The sequence below is a fragment of the Erpetoichthys calabaricus genome, chromosome 7 (genome assembly GCF_900747795.2).
Source record: "Erpetoichthys calabaricus chromosome 7, fErpCal1.3, whole genome shotgun sequence".
NCBI lineage: Eukaryota > Metazoa > Chordata > Cladistia > Polypteriformes > Polypteridae > Erpetoichthys > Erpetoichthys calabaricus.
In genome coordinates, this window is record NC_041400.2 from 115,153,917 (window position 1) to 115,177,466 (window position 23,550).

Genomic DNA, 23,550 nt, shown 5'->3' on the forward strand with positions numbered 1-23,550 from the left:
GCAACACACTAGTAATGCTGGTATCCTTTTATGGAGCTGAAAGCTGGACAGTTACCCAAGCAATTAAGAGAAGTCTAGACGTGTTTGACTGAAGATACTTGAGATGGATCATAGGAATAAGATGGATAAGGGAAAATACTGGTCAAATGGAGCTGATTGAAATAAGTGTACAGAGAATGAAAAGATGGGAAGGACATGCATGGCCCATGGACAACTCAAACACAGCAAGAAGAGTGGAAAGATGGTTTCTAGTATGAAGGAGAAGATCAGGAAGGCCAAGAAAGAGATGGAAAGATATGGTGACAGAGGAACCAAGAGACATAGAAGCAAGGGGAAAAAACCTGGAGGAAGTGGCACAAGACAGAAAGAACTGAAGGAAGATTTATAACAGGCATGGATGCAAAATTTGATGTATTCCATTTGATTGTAGGCACACATACACACAAACATGATATTTAGTAATACCAGTCATCCTGAGGTTTTATTTAGATCGTGATAGAAAATTGTTGGTCTCGTCCATTATAGGAGATGGACGTCTGAAGCAGAGCTCCGCTAGCTGCGGCTTTATTTTCCCACGTATTTCATATTATTTAGAGGTATCCTGTATTTAACCCAACCCAAAGAACTTTCACTACAATATATAAGCATGAGCAAGAAGAGAAGTCAGAAAGAACCAGAAAAGAAACGTAAAGCTGCATCAAAGACAGACATCCGGCCCGAGTGCGAGGTATGGCCTCTCGGAGACTGACCTGGAATAGGAAGACGAATGCGCAGATTTCCTAGGACCCCGCTCCTTTGTATCATCTCCAGTTGAGAGTGGAAATGGGAGCGAAGGTGCAAGTGATACAGGTCACGATGGATCGCCGATTTCTGAGGATCATTCGAGACTAAAAAAGGCCCTGCAGGACGTGCTCTCATCTACTCATCGCGAGCCCGCAGCATCTGCTGTAACAGGAGCTGCAATCCCACTCACGGAGCACAACAGCCAAAGCGAACTGTCTGAACTGAGAGAGATGATGAAAGAGATGATCTCTACACTGGCCACTGCCACGGCTACAGCCATAAGTTAGCTTAAGAAGGAGCTTAAGAAGGATAACAAAGACCAGGAAATGCGTCTATTTAAACGTTTTGATGCGACCTTTAAAGGCACCTTGGAGAAATTAAAGGAACACATTGAAGAAAATAGATCCAAACTGAAAAAACTTGCCGATCAGATGAATGACGTTACAGATCAGCTGGAGGATATTAAGCAGGCATTCAAGGCTCGAGTTGAAACAGCGGAACAATTGGTGTGTAACGCCGATGAAAAAGCTACAGCTGCGAATTCCGAATGCAAAAAACTCGGAGACAGACTTGCGGCCCTGGAAGATGGGTGCAGAAGAAATAATATAAGAATTGAAGGTATACCTAAGAAACGAGAAAGCTCAAATCCAGTGAAATTTGCAGTAGAATTACTCTCTAAAATAATTGGAGATGACTTTAAATTAGATACCGAGATAGCAGCAGCTTATCGCATACTCAAATCAAGCACCTTTAAACCCAGGTCTTTTATTGTCCGCTTCGAGCGATTACAATGTAAGCTTGATGTGATGACACTTCTCAGACACAAGCAAGAGATTATATTTGAAAATAATCTTATTCGTATTTTCCCCGACTTCTCACCATTAACGCGCAGCCTACTTTAATATTAAAAAGCTGCTACAGAAAGCCGATATTAAATACAGACCAATATTATGTATTTTCAAGCAAGGAGGAAGCTGAAAAGAAATTAAAGAAGCTATTCCCGACACTCTTTTGAAAGTTAATAAGGAGCCATATTCTGTCATGGCATGGGAAGGACCTATCATCTGCTGTCGGAGCCACTTTTAAAGAGACTGGTATTATAATTATACATCCTTTTCTTTACTTGGACACTATATGTTTATGTCTTAATTACAGTTATGGACGTGAGTGTGTGGAAGTAATTAAAGTAGGGTTTGGTTTTTTTTTTTTTACTACCTTAAAGTAGACTGTTTAATATCATACCCTTGGTTTATTGCTATTTCTACTATTGCATTAGGATCTACTATGTTTATCCTAGACCAATTTTTAAAATCATTCCCAGGGTTCATTATTTTATTATCTTAATATCTTAAAATTGCTGAACATTATTTTAAGCTTAAAGACTGTTAATGATTATATTTTTGGCAGATAGTATTTAGACTTCAGCTGCAATAGATATCTCTACTTTGTTTTAATTCTCAAACGCCGCTGCGGGGGGGAGAGGGTTCGTGGGGGGGGCTTGTTTTGTTTTGGACGTGCTCTGTCTCTTTGTATGTCAGAGGACTGGGACATTGCGAAGTGGGATCAAGCCTCATGCGGGGAGGCAAAATGGGGGGGTGGGGGGATGTTAAAATGGGGAGAGAAGGACAGCAGGCTATATCTAATCTATTCTTCTAATCCTTATAACTATATCATCGTAACAATAGGCTATATGGCAATAACTCGTTGGGAAATTTGAAATTAAGATTAAAACTGCCTCACTACCAGTTAAGACTATAAAATGACATTAAAACTCAATGTCTCTATGATGGGACAGTTAACTTTGTGAGCTGGAATGTTAAAGGCCTGAATCATGAATTAAAGAGAAAGAAAGTATGCTCTCACCTAACAGGCTTAAACACTAAAATAGTATTTTTACAGGAGACCCACTTACTAAGCAAGGATCAGTCCAGACTACAAAAAGACTGGACTGGCCAAATGTTCCATTCTAGCTTTACAAAGAAAACTAGAGGTGTGGGAATTCTCATACACAGAACAGTCCCATTTGTAGCATCAGATGTAGTATCGGACCCTGAAGGGAGATATGTGATGGACATGGGCAACTTATTTAACAGTAAAATGATTTTGATAAATGTTTATGCACCCTGTCGATGATAAGGAATTCATGCAAAATCTATTTGCATCCATTCCCAATGTGAACACTCATAAAATTATAATGTAATTGTGTTTTAAATCCACTCTTAGATAGGATTCCTGTAACAGGGGGGATGACATCTAACACTGCAAAGACAATTACACAGTTTGTAACTGACCACAACTTATCAGACCCTTGGAGGTTTCTTAACCCAAACTCAAGAACATATTCGTTCTGCTCACCAGTGCATCATAGCTACTCAAGAATTGATTATTTTTTTATAGATAATAATTTCTTGCCTACGATTAAATTGTGCAAATACGACACAATTATTATCTCCGACCATGTCCCTGTAGTCTTGGAGCTAAAATCATTAAGCCCCTCACACTCACCTCGCAGATGGCATCTTAATCCTCTTCTATTAGCAGACGAGAACTGCACAGAATTTATATCCAAACAAATCAGCTTCTTCCTAGAGACAAACACACCCTCAGAGGTTTCTGCAGGAACACTCTGGGAAACTCTAAAGGCCTTCTTAAGAGGACAGATTATTTCATATCTTTCCCACAGAAATAAATTAGAAACCAAGAAAGCGTCAGAGCTAAGAAGCGAAATTACTAGAATAGATGAAGAACAAGCCAGGCGTCCAAGTGAAATGCTTTATAGGAAAAGGCAGGCTCTGCATACAGAACTCAACATCTTGACAACTAAAGAAACTGAACAACTTATTTATAAGTCAAGACATTATTACTATGAACACGGAGAAAAAGCTAATAAGCTTTTAGCTCAACAAATTTACAAACAAGAAGTTTGTAATGCAAACCCAGTAATCACCAACACGAATGGAGAAGAAATCATTGACCATAAAAATATAATGCACACATTTAGAGATTATTATAAATCCTTATATTCTACTGAGTTCAAAGAAGACAACACACAATCTAATGCATTTCTGGATACATTACAGACACCACAAATAGATGCTTTAAGTGCTGAGGAACTGGATAAACCTCTGACCCTATCAGAATTACTAGATGCTATAAAGTCACTTCAAAGAGGGAAATCAGCAGGCCCTGATGGTTACCCCGTAGAATTTTATAAGAAATTCTCCACTCAGCTAGCTCCCCTCTTATTGGCAATATTTACAGAAGCTAGAGACAATCAAATTCTACCTCAAACTTATTGTCAAGCATTAATCACTGTCTTTCCTAAACAAAATAAGGACTTGTTACAATGTGCATCATACAGACCAATTTCACTCCTGAATAATGATGTTAAGATACTCTCAAAAATTATAGCTAGAAGGATGGAGAAAGTGCTGCCCTCAGTAATATCACAGGATCAATCTGGATTTATTAAAGGCCGATACTTATCTTCCAATCTCCAACGCCTGTTTAATGTAATATATTCACCAGCAAAGTCAAACACCCCAGAGATATTACTATCATTAGACGCAGAAAACGCATTTGATATGATTGAATGGAACTACCTTTTCACTGCATTGGAGAAATTTGGGTTTGGCCCGAATATTTGTGCATGGATCAAACTACTGTATACCAATCCAGAAGCTTCAGTTTGTATTAACAACATTTGTTCAGACTACTTTAAGCTAGAACGTGGCACCAGACAAGGATGCCCCTTGTCACCACTGCTGTTTGCAATCGCCATTGAACCACTGGCAGTTCACTGTTGAAATTCTTATCAGATAAAGGGGATTATCAGAGAAGGCCTGGAACAGAAAGTTTCTCTAAATGCAGATGATATGGTTTTATATATATCAGACCCAGAAAATACTGTGCCTGCAGTTTTAACAGCACTCACAGAATTTCAAAAGATATCTGGTCTTAGAATTAATCTGAATAAAAGTATACTCCTTCCAGTAAATTCACAAGCATATAATATTAGATTGGACACGATACCTTTTACCATAGCAGATCAGTTTAAATACCTTGGGGTAAATATCACAAGTAAACATAAAGTTCTTTATCAACAAAATTTTGCCGTCTGTATGGAAAAAATTAAGCAAGACTTGCATGGATGGTCAACCCTTCATCTCACTCTAGCCAGAAGAATTAACGTTGTTAAGATGAATATCCTTCCTAAACTTCTTTTTTTATTTCAAAACATTCCAATATATATAAATAAATCGTTTTTTAAGCAATTAGATTCAACCATAACCTAATTTATTTGGAACTCAAAACACTCACGTATCCGAAGAGTCGACCCTACAAAGACCTCAGGCAGAAGGTGGTATGGCTTTACCTAATTTCCAGTTTTATTACTTGGCAGCAAACATACAAGCCATAAAAACCTGGACACAAAAAATGAACATACACAGGCTTGGCCAACAATAGAATTAAAATCCTGTAGTACTTTCTTTATACTCCCTGCTCTGCGCCCCAATAAATGCAAGTTATCGCAAATATACAAATAACCCAATTGTGCTTTACTCACTCAGAATATGGAACCAACTTAGAAAGCATTTTAAGATGGGAAATCTTTTATCTGTGGCACCTCTGCAAGAGAACCACCTCTTTCAACCCTCACAAACATATCCAGTTTTTAATACCTGGAAAAGATTTGGGATAAAATTGGTCAGAGATCTTTATATAGACAATATCATTGCATCATTTGAACAATTACGTTCCAAATTCAACCTCCCAGCTACATATTTCTTTCACTATCTTCAAACTAGAAACTTTGTTAAACAGAAACTGCCCGATTTTCCTCATCTCGTACCCTCCACCATGCTGGAAAAAATACTGCTCAATTTTGAGGAATTAGACACCATTTCCGCATTATATAAAATCTTATTAGAATCCCTTCCTTTCAAAGAGCCAAGAGGACATTGGGAAAAAGATCTCTTAATCAATATATCAGAAAAGGAGTGGAAGGTAGTATTGCAGAGAATTCACTCGAGCTCCATATGCACAAAGCATAGAATTATTCAACTAAAAATGATATATCGAGATCATCTGTCTCGCTTAAAACTGTCCAAAATGTTTCCAGGGCAAGATCCAACCTGCGAACGCTGCAACCAAGCTCCTGCCTCACTGGGTCGCATGTTTTGGGCCTGCACCAAATTAACATCATTTTGGACCATAATTTTTAAGTGCTTTTCAGACAGCCTTGGTGTCACAATCCCTCCTAACCCATTAACAGCTGTGTTCGGTGTTCTTCCAGACGGACTTGAAGTGGAGAAGGACAAGCAAACGGTGATTGCATTCACTACACTTTTGGCACGCAGACTTATTTTGTTAAATTGGAAGAATCCTAACTCTCCTCTGATAAGTCAGTGGGAAACCGATGTTTTATATAATTTGAATTTGGAAAAAATCAAATTCTCAGTTAGAGGACCAGAACAGAATTTTTTCAAAACCTGGCAGGATCTAATCAATAATATTTTAGAATAAGAAGAAATAATTATTTCCGCATTTCTTTCCCTTCTCCATTTTTTATTTACCTATACAGTAATCCCTCCTCCATCGCGGGGGTTGCGTTCCAGAGCCACCCGCGAAATAAGAAAATCCGCGAAGTAGAAACCATATGTTTATATGGTTATTTTTATATTGTCATGCTTGGGTCACAGATTTGCGCAGAAACACAGGAGGTTGTAGAGAGACATGAACGTTATTCAAACACTGCAAACAAACATTTGTCTCTTTTTCAAAAGTTTAAACTGTGCTCCATGACAAGACAGAGATGACAGTTCCGTCTCACAATTAAAAGAATGCAAACATATCTTCCTCTTCAAAGGAGTCAGGAGCAGAGATTGTCATAAAGGCAGAGGAAAATCAATAGGGCTGTTTGGCTTTCAAGTATGCACAAAGCTGTTGAAGGCGGCAGCTCACACCCCCTCCATGAAGAGCACAGAAAAAGAGAAAGAGACAGAGAAAAACAAGCAAGCAAAAATCAATACGTGCCCTTCGAGCTTTTAAGTATGTGAAGCACCGTGCAGCATGCCGTTTCAGGAAGCAGCTGCACAAAAGATAGCAACGTGAAGATAATCTTTCAGCATTTTTAGACGAGCGTCAGTATCGTCTTGGTGTGCGAACAGCCCCCCTGCTCAATCCCCCTACGTCAGGATCAGAGAAAGTCAGCTCAAGAGAAACCCGCGAAGCAGCGAAAAATCCGCGATATATATTTAAATATGCTTACAAATAAAATCTGCGATGGAGTGAAGCCGCGAAAGGCGAAGCGCGATATAGCGAGGGATTACTGTATATATTTTTTCCTTTCTTTTGTTTATTTGTGCCCTATTAAAAAGCCCTAAGCAATTCTCCTTTGGCCATGCTCTCCTTCTCAAGGGTGGGGCTTGATTTGTTTTCAATTCTTTTTTGTATAAATTGATCTGTTTGTATGGAATGATTACAATAAAATTAATAAATAAAATTAAAAAAAAAAAAAAAAGAAAATTGAACCCTGAAAATAAACCACAAGCATAGAGAACATGCACAATTTAAATAGAATGCATCCAATCAGAGAATCAAATTTCAAAGCAAATCCTGCAAGGAGTCAATGCTTCCTCTTTCACTACTGGTTCACTGTGATTAGGCTCTGTTCGGATAATCATCAAAAGTTGTTTGAAAGGCTGGGCATATAAGAGAATAAAAGAGAGTAGATGATGAATGAATGTATTGATAATATGTACTATATGCTGTGAGCAACGGGGGTGCCCCAGACTCCAGACACAAGTGCACATACTCAGTGAAGAGTTCAAATAAAGTCAACAAAGATGTTATTGTATTTCATTTGCTAATGCTATATGATCATCTTTACACTGTGGCATTCTCACTTGTATGTCTCCCACAGACAGGTTTATACTTCATGAGATGTGATGTGTGCTCTAGCGGACACTACTGCTATGCAAGCATTGTACTGTTCATACTTGCTCACGGTCTTTATGTAAATCTGGAAGATTCCACTGTGGTGGGCTGGGGCCCTGCCTGGGGTTTGTTTCCTGCCTTGCGCCCTGTGTTAGCTGGGATTGGCTCCAGCAGACCCCCGTGACCCTGTAGTTAGGATATAGTGGGTTGGATAATGATTGGTTAGTTGGAAGATTCCACTAGATGGGAGTGCAAGATATTTTCATGGTTAGAAAATGTTCGGCTTCGCTGTGTTGTTAATTACCTGAAACATCCATTAAATTCTGAGGAGACCTTGCCACAATATTTCTAAAAAGGGTGTTTAATGATTACATCCATCTATCGAGGGATGCGCCCATTCCAACAAGTATCGGGCACAAGACAGAAACTAAATCCCTGGACGGGGCATCAGCTCATCGCAAGCTGAACACAAGCATACACATATACTAGCGTCATTTTAGCTTCACCAAATTCCCAAACCTTCATGTCTTTGGAAGGAAACCAGAGCACACTGTGGAAACCCACCAGGAAAACATGCAAACTCCAGGCAGGGAACACTAGGGATGTGACTCCCGGTGAGGCAGCAGCACTACCGCTCTGCCACTGTGCTGCCCCAACACATGTAATTATTAACAGTATTCATTATTTAAATGAAATTAACAAATTATCTGTAAAATGAAAAAAGTGATATCAAGTATATATCTAAGGATTCTAAATGTCCAGAGAGCTAGAATATCATTAATTTAATGTGTTCTGTATGGCAATCTATTGCTGCTTGCTACTGCTGTCAGTTCAGGAGGAAGCGCATAGCGATTAACGATAACTTAATAATAAAATAAACTACGAGGTTAAAGTGAACATTTTGAGATTAAAGCCGAAATTTCCACTTTCATCACAAAATAGACCTTTCCACTGTGTCCTAAATTTTTTTCTCAGTGACACAAATACACTGCCGTACATTCTGATGCTGTTGTGAAGATGCAAAAAAAAAAAAAAAGCGGTACAGAAGATGGCATGTGAGACTTTTAAAATGTATCATGTCATTACATTGGGGAATATGCAACACTTGAATAAATGCATTTGTATGTCGGCATTTTGCTTCACTACATTGAACCATTCATCAAACATTGAAGCACACACATCAATCCTGTAGGATCCGCATAGCAGGATTCTGTCACATATAGAAAGTAAACAGAGACTCTGATGTCACGTTCCAACTTGATCACACTGCTCCCCCCGACTTTTTGCTGGCATTGCAACTTGTGCACACATCACGCTAATTTCTGAGGACATGCTCAGAGGACATGTCAAATGAACGCTGGGAACATGTGGCAGCCATGATGCGTGGGCATACGTGTTCGGAATGTGAAGTACAGTATAAACCGGCCCTTAGAGTAATAAGCAACGTAATCTAGAAAATGATGCCAACTCTTGGCATGTTCCCATGTCTTACTATGTAATTCTTGCCAAAAGGCTTATTGAATTACCAGAAAAATGAGCAGACATAACCATACATCAGAATGTTTCACTTTGAAGAATATATCTGTGTATGTAATTTAGACTTGTCTGTTCATTTGCAAATATTTCAGCATTCTGTGTGTTTATTTTGGTCTAGCTGAGAGGAACTGGATTGGGGCCCAGATGTGACAATAAAAAGAGAAACAGAATCAAAACTGCACATATTGAAAAACTGAGCAGCCTGCAATTTATTTGACTATTGTGTTTGTGTTGACTGTGACACTGTCCCAATACACACCCTATCTGTCCATCCATTTATTTTCAGCTTTGCCTGCTCAGTGTCATGGTTAAATATCTACTTACTCTAAATTCACTAAGAAAATAAAGTTTGAAAACATACTGTACCTTATGGTATGTTACAGAATCAAAAGCCTCATTTATTTCATTTGTTGTTTTCAAATTTTCTTCTTCAACAACAAGAGGATGTGAGAAAGGGTAAGTGTCTGAATGAAACAGTCTGACTGTATCCGGTATATCATTATATTTCTTCTGAAATGAAAATATGATGTAATTTTGCAAAAGTTAAATTAACAACATTGAATTAATAGAGAAGAGAGAACTAATACTGTATAATTTTCTGCAAGTGAATAAATATACTTGGCTACGCAGCCTCAAATTTAATTCTAGGCCTTGAAGAGTCAAAGTCTGTCTTTGCATCAGTGTCTACCAGGAACAAAAATCTACTCCTCACTGGATGTAAATTTATAATTTTAATTTGATGGTATCACATTATCTTTGAACTGTAATAGTAAAATAAAATTCTCAGGAGAAACCTCACATAGACGTACATAGATAAATTTAAGTTTCAAACCTACATGCACAATTGAATAATTATGCTATACCATTCCTTTTCCAATTTGTCTTTTATAGCTGGTGATAACTGGCATGATAGAAGAAGGTATTCTATAGCTTGATGGTTGAGGAAAAAATACTGCCCCAGTACTGCTTCTTTGAACAACATGGTGAAAGGAGTTGATGACTAAAGGTGTTCTAGTACAATACATAATGAAGGAAATGAACCGTGATGACCTCTAATTTTGCCATCATCCTCTTTTCTGCCAGTGTGTCCAATGAATCCATCATAAACACTGTAAAAGAACTTACTTTTATGGTTAGACTACTCAGGTTTTTGGCATCCATTAAGCTGGTTTTACTCCCCCAGGATGTTACAACACAGAACAGTACACTACCACCCACCAACTATGAACTTGCAGAACACCAAAATCATTAAGGAACCAGAATCTTCATAGAAAGTGAAGCCAGCACTGACTTTTTTTTGTACAGTAGGTCTGGATTACTTCTGCTTTTCCCCACACTATGGTAACTGATTTCAGGGGCTCCCTGCCCAGCATGAACAAGTCTATCCTCATCTATCTTTCTTCCCCATCTTCACTGTTAGTTCAGCTTACAAAGAAGGCATCATCTAAGCCATAAAAATCACATGGAGAAGGCTCCATGCTGAAGGCACCAAAAGTCAGAAAAAGAAACCAGGTTACAAGTATTGAGAGGAAGATACAATATCAACAATTTCATCAGTACTATCAATCTATATACAACCTCCATAAAATTACCTATTATTCATTATACGGATCAAGTAAATTGATTTCATTATTAAATATACCCTACCATAAACATTTCGGTCTCCAATTTAGGGGGGAATGTGTTCTCAATGTAGGAAGATAAACCTTCTTTCAGCCATAACTGATTCCACCAGTTCATTGTAACTAGATTTCCAAACCACTGTTAAAAAAATAAGCAAGAGTAATTAGAACCATACAATGGCAAACAATAGGAAAAACATCCATAGAAAATAGAAAACAGTTTTCACATTACTTATATCACATATGCTCAAAATACTGTGTTTTTGAATTCAATTGGATTGAAGATATGTTTCTCCCCCTCATTGGTCAATGGTCAACAGTAATTGCTAACTCCTGAAAACTGAAAAACTGTCTCAATATAAGTTTAATGCTACATCACTCTTTATTAAAAGTGCAGGTAAATAAAATAACTTGTCTATATTCACAGAATGGTGGCAGTTAAACATTAAAGACTGTTTTTAGACCTCATAATTAGCCACTTTATAACAAACATTACTCTTATCACTTGACACATTGGCATTTTTTCACAACTAGTATTTTTTAGATTTATCTTGATCTGACTGGTATAGTTTGTTTAGCTGTGTCTGTTGTGATGGATGGCCGGCGAGAGTTTCCGGCCCTCACCCCCAGGCCGCCAGGAGGAGCTCTCCCGACAGCATGGACGGGCCCCGAATTCCAGCAGGGCCTCATGGACTTTGTAGTTTTTATGCACAGCCCTGCTGGATACCCTGGGGACCACCGGGAGTCGCTGTAGGGAGGCTCTTGGACTCTTACATGCCCTATAACCTGGAAGTGCGTCATAAACCCATGACAGGAAGAAACAATGTGCTTCTGGGTTGAAGAAAATGACTTTTTACCCTGGCCCGGAAGTGATAAGGACTTGTGGGATATGGAACAGGAACACCTCCGGGTCAGGGAGTATAAAAGGATTCTGGGAAATGCCAGACATTGAGCTGAGCTGGGAGGTAGGGTGGCGAAGTGTCTAGGAGAGGAGGATTGGTATTTGTATTTGGAGAATTGATTTATATGAGTAGTGTGGAGTGGAGGGTGCTTTGTGCACGTGATTATTTCAAAATAAAAGAGTCTTGGACTTTTACCTGGTGTTTGGAGTGGTACCTGAGGGTTCAAGAGGTGGATCAGAACCTCTAATGCTACATTGTGTAAAAGATTTTAGGATGAGTTCAACTCTCAACCATAGCAGACATTGTCATCTATCTCAAGGGTGTTCAGAAATGTGGAAGAAGAAGAGATTGTATTCAAAGCTGCCACAGGAAGCTATGGCTGGAAAGTGGTTGGTTCTTATCATGTCAACAATTTAAATGTCTTTTGCTGGCCACCAACAGTGACGGGAACCATTGGATTAAAACCAGGTCTTTCAAGCAAAGTAAGAAGGGAGCTCTCCAAATTTCACAGGATAGTACTGGCAATCCAAGTAGGCAGCAGCTATGGTAGAGGTCAAAGGAAAGGCCTTTGGGTGACCTCAAAGTGGTTCAGACAAAACATTTGCTGACTCAGAAAGGGCTCTCTCAAAAAGAGTGGAGAAACTTTATAAGGATTATTTTAAGCAATTCCTGATCCCTGTGGATGAAATCACTATTTAAGGGCAAAAATTCTTATGTTACTTACCCAATGCAGTTAGCAGTGATGACCAAAAAAATTCATGTTTTCATGAATGAGAGAAAAAAGTTTATGATTTGATAGAACCATACAATGGCAAACAATAGGAAAAACATCCATGGAAAAAAGAAAACAATTCTCACATTACTATCCAGTCATATGCTGAAAATACTGTTTTTTTGAATTAAAGATCTGTTTCTCACCCTCATTGGTCAATAATCCTGCCTTCAAGTCAAGACATGGTATTTTGGGAATGCCTTTCTTGTTTATGATGACCGCTGATTTTTATGAAAACAACTACTAATAATATTTTTCCAAAAAAATGCATGTGCATGTTTTGAGCATATGACTAGACAACAGAATGTGGATAATGCGACATGAGTAACGTGAGAACTGTTTTTTCTGTGTACATTTTCACATTGTTTGCCTTTGTACAACACTGCTCATCATTTGATTCTATTATATCATAAACGTTTTTTCTCTCGTTCTGCATAAAAACATCAGACCAAAAGTTTTTCTCGGCCATCACTACAAACTACATGAAGTAAGTGACATATACAAAGCATTTTTGGATGGGGTAGTCCTTTAATGTCTTTTTTGTTTGGTTTTGTTGCACTTCAACCATTTAAAAATCAATTTTCTTACATTGTTACATTGGCAGCATTGCTCTTGTCATTTCCTCACAGCTAGCCAGTTCCAGCATATCCATCAGCTGATATGTGTCTTTCCTGTCTAATAGTTTACATAACTTATTGACTTGTTTAATTGGCAGGGTTTGGAGCATGCACTGATAGCGCGTTGCTGCACCCACTACATGACAAATCTCCTGGAGGCTGCATCTTATTTCAATTAAAATTACCTGATTTTGAGCTTTGTTAATATAAATATCTGTTTTCCCCCTTTGTTAAGGTGCTCCTGACTTTTGACAATTCCTGGTTTTGACTTGTGCTTTCCATGTCACCAAGTTCTCCTTTTCCCTTTATGCATCACTTTCTTATTGGCCATCTGCTTTGTTTTTGACAATAGATTCTACTTGGCCATATGGTACTTGAGCCTTGCTAGTAACATACTGTATAACTTGATTGATTTAGTGAGGTTAAAAAATATTTTTTGTGTTTTGTTTTTATTTTTATCTCTTGGTCATGATATATGTTACCTTTTACCTGAAAATGTAGACTGAAAAGAGGATTGTCGGGACAGTTTCTTCCACGGGCCGATAGAGGGCAGCCCCTTTGGTTTTCAGTGGGGCCACAGGTTATGAGCATGGAGGCTCAACCCTGTTGGAATCCGTGGCCTCCGCCAGGGGGCGCATGGACCTTTCCAGGGCCTTATTTGGTCACACTTCTGCCACACCCGGAAGTGTGGCTGGAAGAAGCTCGTTAGGCACCTGGATGGACCTTATAAAAAGGAGCCACCCCACTCCATAAGTGACCAGAGTCGGGAGGAGAGGACAAAGCCTGAAGAGGAGTGGTGGGTGAAGGACTGACGGCAGAAGGGACTGAATGGTGTTAGTGGTGTTTTGCGTTGTGCTTACTGGTATTGTGGACTGGTAAAAACTGCAAATAAACATGCGGAGTGTGGCAAAATTTGTCTCCTGCCTGTCTGTGTCTGGGTTAGGGTGGCGGTACACCCCCTAGTGGCTCACAATATATATATATATAGTTTCAAGGAGATCATTTTAAATGCGGGTGTATTGACATTTTTTTACTCAAGTAAGATATTAAATTATACAAAAAATACTATTAATCAAATGTTTTCAGAGGTAAAGCAATATACTGTACTGAATTTGTATTACATCAATAACTTACATGCAGATTAAACAATATAAAGGCTACAACACCCTATAAATATGAATGGCATAATTTACACCTGTTGCACTTTTAAAATATCTGCAATGTCAAGGATACTGCAGGCCAGCTTTATGTTTTAGCAGTTTTAAGTATTTTGTAACACGTAAACTAAAAGGTTGAGAAGTTAGCACAAACATTTTGTACATTAACAAAAAATGGAGCCAATTGTTTTGTAGTAACCCTTTTATGAAGATGCTGAAGTCAAGAATACTCTAGTTTGTATTCTAAAAAGGTTCTGGATATATCATTGTCAGACTTGTCATAATGAGTACTTTATTGTAATGTAACCCTAAATATATGTGTAGCAGAACTAAAATGATAATTCTTTGTTAAGGAAAGAACTCCTACCTATCCATTTTCTGAAGCTGATTTTCCATGCAGGATTAAAGGATTATAGGTCACATTGTGCCAAACATTCAAATTAACACAGGAAAGAACATATTAAAAGCATCTGGACTAAATAATTTTGCTTGCTAGTAGAAGTACAAATACAGGCTTACATTATTGTAAAAATAGTTTATACTGTACATTAGGCTCATACACTTCATTATCTGCCATTCATGCTATTTAACAATACCTACAAAACTTCCAAAAATGGAAACATTTATCACTTTTTGCTTTAACCTGCCTGATGTCCAATCTCATGTGTAATGACTGAACAAATGAGTCTTCTTTTTTCTTTTGTATCTGAACTGTAGTTGAACAACAATGAATCCTCATGAAAAATAATGAGTCCCCAATTTTCCATTCCACTAGCAGGAAATTCGGGAACTGCAACAAGCTCTAAGAACCACAAAAACAAACAAATAAATAAATATTAAATGAACCAAGATTAAAAATATCTTGTTTCTAGTCATACTTAGTTAAAATAACATGTTAATTGCCTTTTACATTTTTTTGTTTGAGCAAATTTATATTTGCAGTAAGAAAAGTTTGAATTACTATATGTTGCACAGCTTTGTTTTTAAACAGTAAACATAATGAAACAAAAACAGTTCCCAATGAAGCATCTGAAGTTTATCTGCATGTTAGGCAGTAATTTGATATAATTCATATTATGCTTACTGTATGTTTATCTTGATAACAAGTCTTAACCACTGATTGATATAAAAAAATACAATTTTTAAAGGGTCCCAATTTCAGTCTCATGTGAATAACACTTTTTTTTGCAAATATCATTTTTATATGCTGTATATACACAGTACCTTTTATTTCTATGTGTTTATTTCTGAAATCATATTTCTGCAGGACAGTGTACCAGTGTTTCTTTAAAGTTTAATTGTAAAACTAAATAGGTTTAAATTAAAAATACATTTGAGAAAATGTATTTTCAAGGGAACTTTTAATTACTATTGCTTTATTTGTTATTTGGAACAAATTCTAAAATTAACTGATATTACTACTACTTGTACAACTACTATTAACAATTAGTAATAATAGATAAGAGGACCAAGTATCATTAAACATTGAAAAGTGTTCTTAACATGACAAGTAAAACAAGTCAATTAACTAGATTTACTCACTACTTAATCCTTTTATTTCATTTGATGATACACATTCTTCTTACTCTACATCCACAGCTTTTTATTTATTTTCATTTGCATAGATATGTCTGTTCATCTATTTTTTATTATTTATTTATCTCTCTGTTAAGTGACACAAATAAGTCAAAAGAATCCTGAGTCGAATCTGAGCTTGGAGAAACTTGCCTTTGAATGAACTTTCGAGGGTGCTGAAGAGGTTTATTTTAATATTTGATTGAAACATAATGATAAACAGATTTCAACTTTAGTTGTATTATTGGATTGCGAATTTTGAAAACTCCATTAAAGCTGACAGTCGATCTCTTGACTATCCATGTTTTGACCTTGGGCAGAGCATACTCCTTTTTGTCATCCTCAGTCTCAGCTATTTGATTTAATAAAAGTGATTCCTCCATACTTTGATGGTAAAAAGGCTTTGGCATTGAAAAAGACAATGCATACTATGTTTGGATTTCGCAGACTTGTAATTTAAATAAATATATAAGTAAAATTATGACTTCTTAAAATAAATATCTGGCTATAACAACAACAACCAAGAAACCTTATTATTGGTATTTTTTCTGTATTGGATTTGTTTTATCATTTCTATTTTTAACCCTAAAATAAATACTTATTTTTCTTCATGGACACTTCTAATTCTACTTCTCTAGGAATACTGTATGTTGCTTTTAGACCAATACACACTATGCAATATCACTTTAATCATTTTAAAAAGAGCGTCAAAAGGTTGGTAACAAATCTTCAGACTTAAAATGAACCAAGTAATGACAAAAATACACACACATTTGAATATGAAAGTCTAAGGTACTCACCTGTTTTTGTTAGGGGGTAACTCACATTGAGATAATCCATTACATGCCTTAAGATTGCCCCTGTGATATTTAAAGCATAATCAGCTTCGCCATTTTCTATAGCACTTTTTCGAGCCCAAATGCGTATCTGTGAGAAAATCATGGTGACATAATTATTTTAATGGAGGTTAAAAGTACAGTATATTAGGTTGTTATTTTTCCATTTACCTATGTTTTTGTTGTTAATATTTTTTCTACTCCACTAAATGCAGCAAGCTTACATTTTATGAACATACTAAACACCCATACTAAAGCAGAAGGGAAATACACTAAGACAGATTTACTTGAAGGAAGACCTCTTTCTTCCCTCATCATAAAATACAAGTAAAGCTTTTCAGTAAAAGCTCCATTTTCAAGCTAAGAAATTAAAATATAACTGGTCTGCACTCATAAAACACGACTGCTCATGGACAAATTAATAATTATATTAACAAGTCAATGCAAGATTGAAAACATCAACAAATGCAACAAGAAGAACTTGAATGGTATAAGAATGCTTCAGGAGATGTAGTAATGTTCCCATTAGTTGTGTATTGCAGGCTACAGGCAAATATGCTATGAGCATTAACGTTATTTCAATTTCATTAATAGTGAAGGGTGGTATCCCTATATGTTCCAGACACGCTCTATCAGAGACCGATCCTGAGCCACAAATGGCTAGGACACACAAGCATTCACTGGGAGATTGAAGCATGACTGTTACTTTTTTCGAAAAATGGCACAAATTAGGCCCATCAGGAAATATTACATGCAATTTTGTTGCACAACCACTTAAGCAGAACTGGTAAGAAGCTCTTATATTTGAAGGGTTCAACAATATGGCATAATGTCTGAGCGATAAACCATTCTAGAAAGTTGTTCTGATAGCAGAAATATCTCCATTGTCTGAATGTGCAAATTCAGACAATGGAGAATCCAGCATGCTGAATTCTGACATTTGTCCAAGTGCAAAATTTCTCAGTATTTGGACTTATACCAATGACATAATGCAGTATTCTATTGTGTAAAGAGTTGATATGGGGCCTGGGATGGTCATAGGCATGATCTGCAATTCCTGCCACCACATTGTTTGATTTGGCCCTTGGATCCTTCCCAACAACCATGATTAACTGCCTGTATAACTTCACGTTCGAGTTTATTGTCATGTGTACAAAGTACAATGAAATTTCTACTTCCATGCCTATGCAGAACAATTTACAAAAATAAAACAAAATAAAAAGTTTATTTAACATGCAGCATATATATATACATACACATATATGTACATCTTTATACAATACTTGCTGTTTTACCTGTTGAAGATGGGTAAAAGTATAAATTTAAAAATATTTGATACCTCTTGCTTTACATGTACCCTCAGCATTCTTCCTTAGCATTTATTCGGTATCCGCATGTGTGTCAACCTCTCTTGCCCAGTCTGGTTTTCAGACTCTGTCATTTATAGGCACTTTGCTCACCTCCTATCCACTTTTTGACTACCACCAATGGGCCCCCATTACCTGCTGTGAAAATATCATTTGTAATTTTGTGAATACTTCCCATGTTTGAAGGTGACTGTCAGACTTCTTTCTATGCCTTTTGTTTGTATCTTTGTGTTTGTCACCATTCCTTGCCCAGTCTTGTTTGACTGAGCATCCACAGCCAAATTGAACAATCATTGCTTGGGGGGACCAGACAGACAAACGTACATTAGAGTTTTATTATATACTGTATATTTACAATATGTGTTTGCTAGTATTATATAGTTATATACATTTTGTTAAGTCACAATATACAAATTCTTATAATTGACTATTCTGAAGCCTTAATGCCTGTGGGTTGAAACTGTCCCTGAATCTATGGGTGCAAGTACAGATAGCCATGTACTGTTCACTAAAAGGAAGGATTGGGAAATTAAGTTTTGCAGGATGGCTCAAGTCTTTCATTATGCTCTTTGCCTTTCTCATTCAGTGAGTGTTGTATATGTCCTGAACTGAAGGCTGCTTGGTACCATTAAAATTATGTGGCACCTTCACCACACTCTACATCACATTTTGATCTTTACACAAGCAGGTGCTATACCAGGATGTGACACAGCCAGTGAGGATGGACTTCACTCTCCACCTGTAGAAGTTCATGAGAACAGACGGAGAAATACAAGCTGTCCCTCATATGTCTGACAAAGTAGAGACACTTGTGGGCCTTTGTGATAAGAGCCCAAATGTCTTGTGCCCACTATCATCATCAGTGATAGTCGCTCCAAGAAATTTAAAGCTGCTCACTCTCTTAAAAGCATCCCATGTGATGTAAATGTTATTGTGATATGCCTTCTGCTTCCTTAAGTCTATGGCCAGCTCCTGACATTAGCAGTGAGACTGTTGTCCTGACACCTCTTCTCCATAAGCTGTCTCATCATTGCTGGTGATCAGGCCTATGATGGTGGTGTTGTCAGCTAACTGAGTGATAGAGTTGGAGCTCTGCATCTGGCCACATAGTCCACACTGTATGCAATATTGCTGCCAGCAGCCCACCATCAAATTCATATTGTCAATTTATTGGGCAAGATGTAAGGTTCTCTGCCAGAGGCCATAAAGGCATGTAATTTGCCTTTTAGTAAACCAAAGAATTTGTTAATATGATTGATTACCATTTGGTTGAGGAATGCTTTATGAACAGCCAGTTAATGCTTCCTGTAATCACTATAATTGTTTTGTGTTTAATTAGACAAGATTGATAAAATAACAAGCATTCAGATGTAGTTATTTATAAACCTGCCTATCCTGACTGGTAGTTTTAACCAGAGGTTGAAGTGAAAAAGTTATAAACTATTACACTTCTCTAGGGGGATCCTTTAGTAGACTGGTGGTAACTGCTGGTAACTGCCGGATAAAACGTATTGTACCACAAGGTTGTGAGATGTGCTGGTACGAGATAGAACAAGTGACCATACTGAAAGAATAAGTTACCATACTCCGAAAAATAAAAAGTAAAAGTAACAGTACTACATACTCGTGAGTACCAGCTGTCTTCAACCACTGCAGGAATGCATAGAAAAAATGTCCAGCTCTGCAAACAGCAAAATGTTGAAGTGTTGGCCCACTTCAAGTACTGGTTTTAATTTTAATTTCAGTACTCTTCAGTGCAACTTTTTTATTGAGTAAACAATCAATTTTGTCATTAGGATTCCATACAGATCTTAATTTTATGTTTAGTCAGTGAGCTGTAGCAGCAGCAAACCTCAAAGGGTTTCATTCCTTTTAGCTAAGAAATGGGAGACAAGACTACACTGACTACATGATTACCAAAACTGAACATTTAAATAGAATGAATATCACCCAGTCTGATGAATCTCAATTTGCTGCTGCAACCTGAAGATGGTGGGTCAATCACCTTGTGGAAATGGTACAGGACACCTTGGTAGTGTAATGATATGGAGAGTGGTTCCTTTGCACACCTTTAGCATCTTTATACTAGCTAACCATCATTTGACTGCCATACTTAAACATTTGCTGAGCATGTGTGGTACTTTATGTTCTTAGTCTTTCCTTTTCGAATTTAGTATTAGCAGTATTATTATTATTAACTTATTTGGCTGACACCTTAATCAAAGGTGACTTCAAATTTTGAGATATAATTGGTTACATTTCCTTTGCTTTTCCAATTGCACCACAGGTATAGTGACTTGCTCATGGTCACACTTGTCAGTACAACAACAACAACAACATTTATTTATATAGCACATTTTCATACAAAAAGTAGCTCAAAGTGCTTTACATAATGAAGAAAAGAAGAATAAAAGACAAATAAGAAATTAAAATAAGACAACCTTAGTTAACATAAAAAGGAGTAAGGTCCGATGGCCAGGGTGGACAGAAAAAACAAAAAAAAACTCCAGAAGGCTGGAGAAAAAAATAAAATCTGTAGGGGTTCCAGGCCACGAGACCGCCCAGTCCCCTTTGGGCATTCTACCTAACATAAATGAAATAGTCCTCTTTGTAGTTAGGGTTCTCACGGAACATTTCACATGCCAATATGCCATCATCATGGGGGATGTTAGTGTAAAGCGCCTCAACATCCATTGTGGCCAGTAAGGTTCCCTCAGGTACAAACATTAGGAAAGTAGCAGGATTTCAATCTACAATTTTGGGGTTTGAAGTCCATAGCCTTAAACACTATGTCACACTGAATGTACAATGTGCCATGTCACAAAGCATACATCATTTCAAGCAGATTCATCAAACATAAAAGTGACCAGATCTTATTCCAACAGAGTACCTTTGAGATGAGGTTGCACATGTGTAGTAATAGTAGTAGTAGTGTCTGAAGGAACTGTATAATGATATTTATTCTGCAATGTTTTTGTCTCTTTGCTTATTCCATACCTTAAGCCAATTCTGGAGGTGAAAGGAAGTCTTACTCAGTACTAGACAGGTGTACTGAAAAAGGTGTCCGTTGAGTATATATTGGTTATGGATATAGGTCACCATATTACAATTAATGCATATTGCAGTGGTTTTAACAATGGATAATGCATGAAAATATCCCTTAAATGTTTGTGATAGCTAAGCTTCATTGTGAACTGTAAACCAAGACATTTTTCATCAAGTGCACAATATTATATTAATGCAAACAGAACAGAAAAAGGAAAAAGAGTAACAGGCTGTACTTTCCTGAATAAAGGAAGAAAAGGCTGTGGAGTGCAACAGCAAGCCAGGCAAGAGGAATCTTCTGTGAAAACTGGAATCTGGAAGGACAAGTTTGAGATCACTGGTGCAGCAGAATTTAAAGTCAGAAGATGGTTAGAAGAGAAACAGAAAAAAAAAATCAAGATTTTGCATTAAAGGAAGTGAAAAAGTCTGTTTAAAGTTAACAGTTTAGTACAAGCTGGTAATGCACACAGTCAGGCAGCAGTATTATGAAAATAACCAAGTTTTTGGATTCACATTGAATGAGATGCTAACAAACAAAAGCTATGCAATAATCATTTGTGTAGTACCAGTATCGGCCTAGATGATACATGGTGTCATCAGAGTGTGAGCGTTGAAAAGTTTTACCTAATTTAAAATATATAATACAGATTATTTACACATTAATTTAAATGAGAAAAATAGTTTAAAATTCATGAATAAAAACTATTTTTCACTTAGTTTTGCAGTGGTGGTCATTGAGCTTCTGTTTAAGCCTAAGGTCTAACAACAGATACTTGTTTCCATCTCTGTCTATGAAGACTAGAGAGAATCTGTATTATGCACTTTAATTGCAGTGGTGCAATACAGCAAAAAATATACTTGCACACTGCATACTTCTCTGCATGTTTTCTTTTTATGATGTACATCAAAATGTGTAAAAATATTTGTGCCAAAATTAAAAGCAACCAACATGTTAACCTCATTGCAATGTAATGCCAATGCACATGCTGCATTTAATTACTGAACTGTTGGTGTCCACTTCCCCACTTTTTGACGCTGAGTGCTCCTTTGATTACATTCAGTTTTGGCATGATTAATATATAGTCTTGAATTGAAATCAATACACTCAGAGCAATCAATACAATCTGACACAAAACTTGTGTGAATAAGTGAAAAGCAATTAATCATTTGGTTTATATGTTTATATTTATATCACAATAAAGCTGTGCCAAAATTAAATGTGCCACGTGCATATGCACTGCACTGAAATGTAGTTAACATGTTTAATTGTATTTAATTTTGGCACGAATAAACTTAGTATTAATCCATGTATCATGACAGTCATTGTAGCATGTTATTAATGCTAGCACCAAGTATAGGATGCCTTTTGAAAAACTGATACCCAAAGTCCATGTATTTTATTACTTTTGCTACATAGCTCCCTTTGAACTTTGACAATTTTTAGAATCCATTTTAGATAATTTTAACAGCTTTGCACATTAGATGTTATCTGCTTAGGCTACTCCTGCTTCCTCATTGATTCTTCTCTATGTTAAGTTTACATTTTCTCCCTGTGCTTGTTGTTTTTTATATAGCTGTTGTGTACATGGCCAGCATCACCAAAGATGTGCAGGTTGTGTCCAGTGGTTTTCTTAAATTACACCATTATGCATGGGGCTGTTTGGGAATGTGCCCTTCAAGTGTCTGGTATTCCAGGTTTGTTCTTGCCTTGCCCAATGCTAAAGAAATGACTCAACTACCCTCTGACCTAACAACCTGATTTTCCCCTTTGGTCTAATTATTGCCTGTTTATGTTTCCTTGTGATTCTCAGTATGGTCCTATTTCCTCTTTTATCCTAAAGATATGCATGCCAGTTTAATTGGTTAGTCTAAATTGGCCTAGGATGAGTGTAGGTATCAATATCACCTGTGGTAAACTGGTGCTACATCCAAGATTCCTTCTTCCTTATTCATGATTCCCAGTAAAGCTGTAATGGAAAAATGTAAGAGTGGAAAGTGGAAGAAGGGATAGTTATAGTTGAACTGTTTCCTCTAACAGTCATTTCTTTCGCCTTGGGTGATCGCTATGTCCTCTCTACTCTTAATATGCCCAGAGCAGATACATATTTATCCCTCTTTTGTAACCTTTTAATTGCTTGTTCAAGAATTCTTGTTATTTACAGAATATAGTGGACACAAAAAGTCTACACATTACTGCCAAAATCACAGATTTTATGTATTAAAAAATGAAACCAAGATAAATCCTGTCAGAACCTATTAAACCTTAATTGCAAAATAGCAATCTATACAAAAAAGGTGAAAACAAATCAGAAACTGTTTAGTGAAAAAAGGATTTAAAAAATCATACAAAAACCTGGTTGCATTAGTGTGCACACCCTTTAATAATCAAGAATGCAGCT

At 37.0% G+C, this 23,550-nt stretch overlaps 1 protein-coding gene across 3 annotated transcripts in view; it reads right to left on the reverse strand.

The window, feature by feature from the left end:
- Positions 1-23,550, reverse strand: part of LOC114654627 (aminopeptidase Q-like) — a 93,760-nt gene that overhangs the window by 54,488 nt on the left and 15,722 nt on the right. For 2 of the 3 annotated variants that reach the window (XM_051929418.1, XM_051929420.1), the window contains 4 exons: positions 16,704-16,830; positions 14,976-15,130; positions 10,906-11,019; positions 9,625-9,768 (listed from right to left, as the gene is read on the reverse strand). In XM_051929418.1, coding sequence (XP_051785378.1) covers positions 9,625-9,768; positions 10,906-11,019; positions 14,976-15,130; positions 16,704-16,830 — 540 coding nt within the window. The remainder of the gene's footprint in view (positions 1-9,624; positions 9,769-10,905; positions 11,020-14,975; positions 15,131-16,703; positions 16,831-23,550) is intronic. The other variant, XM_051929419.1, reaches the window with a different exon arrangement.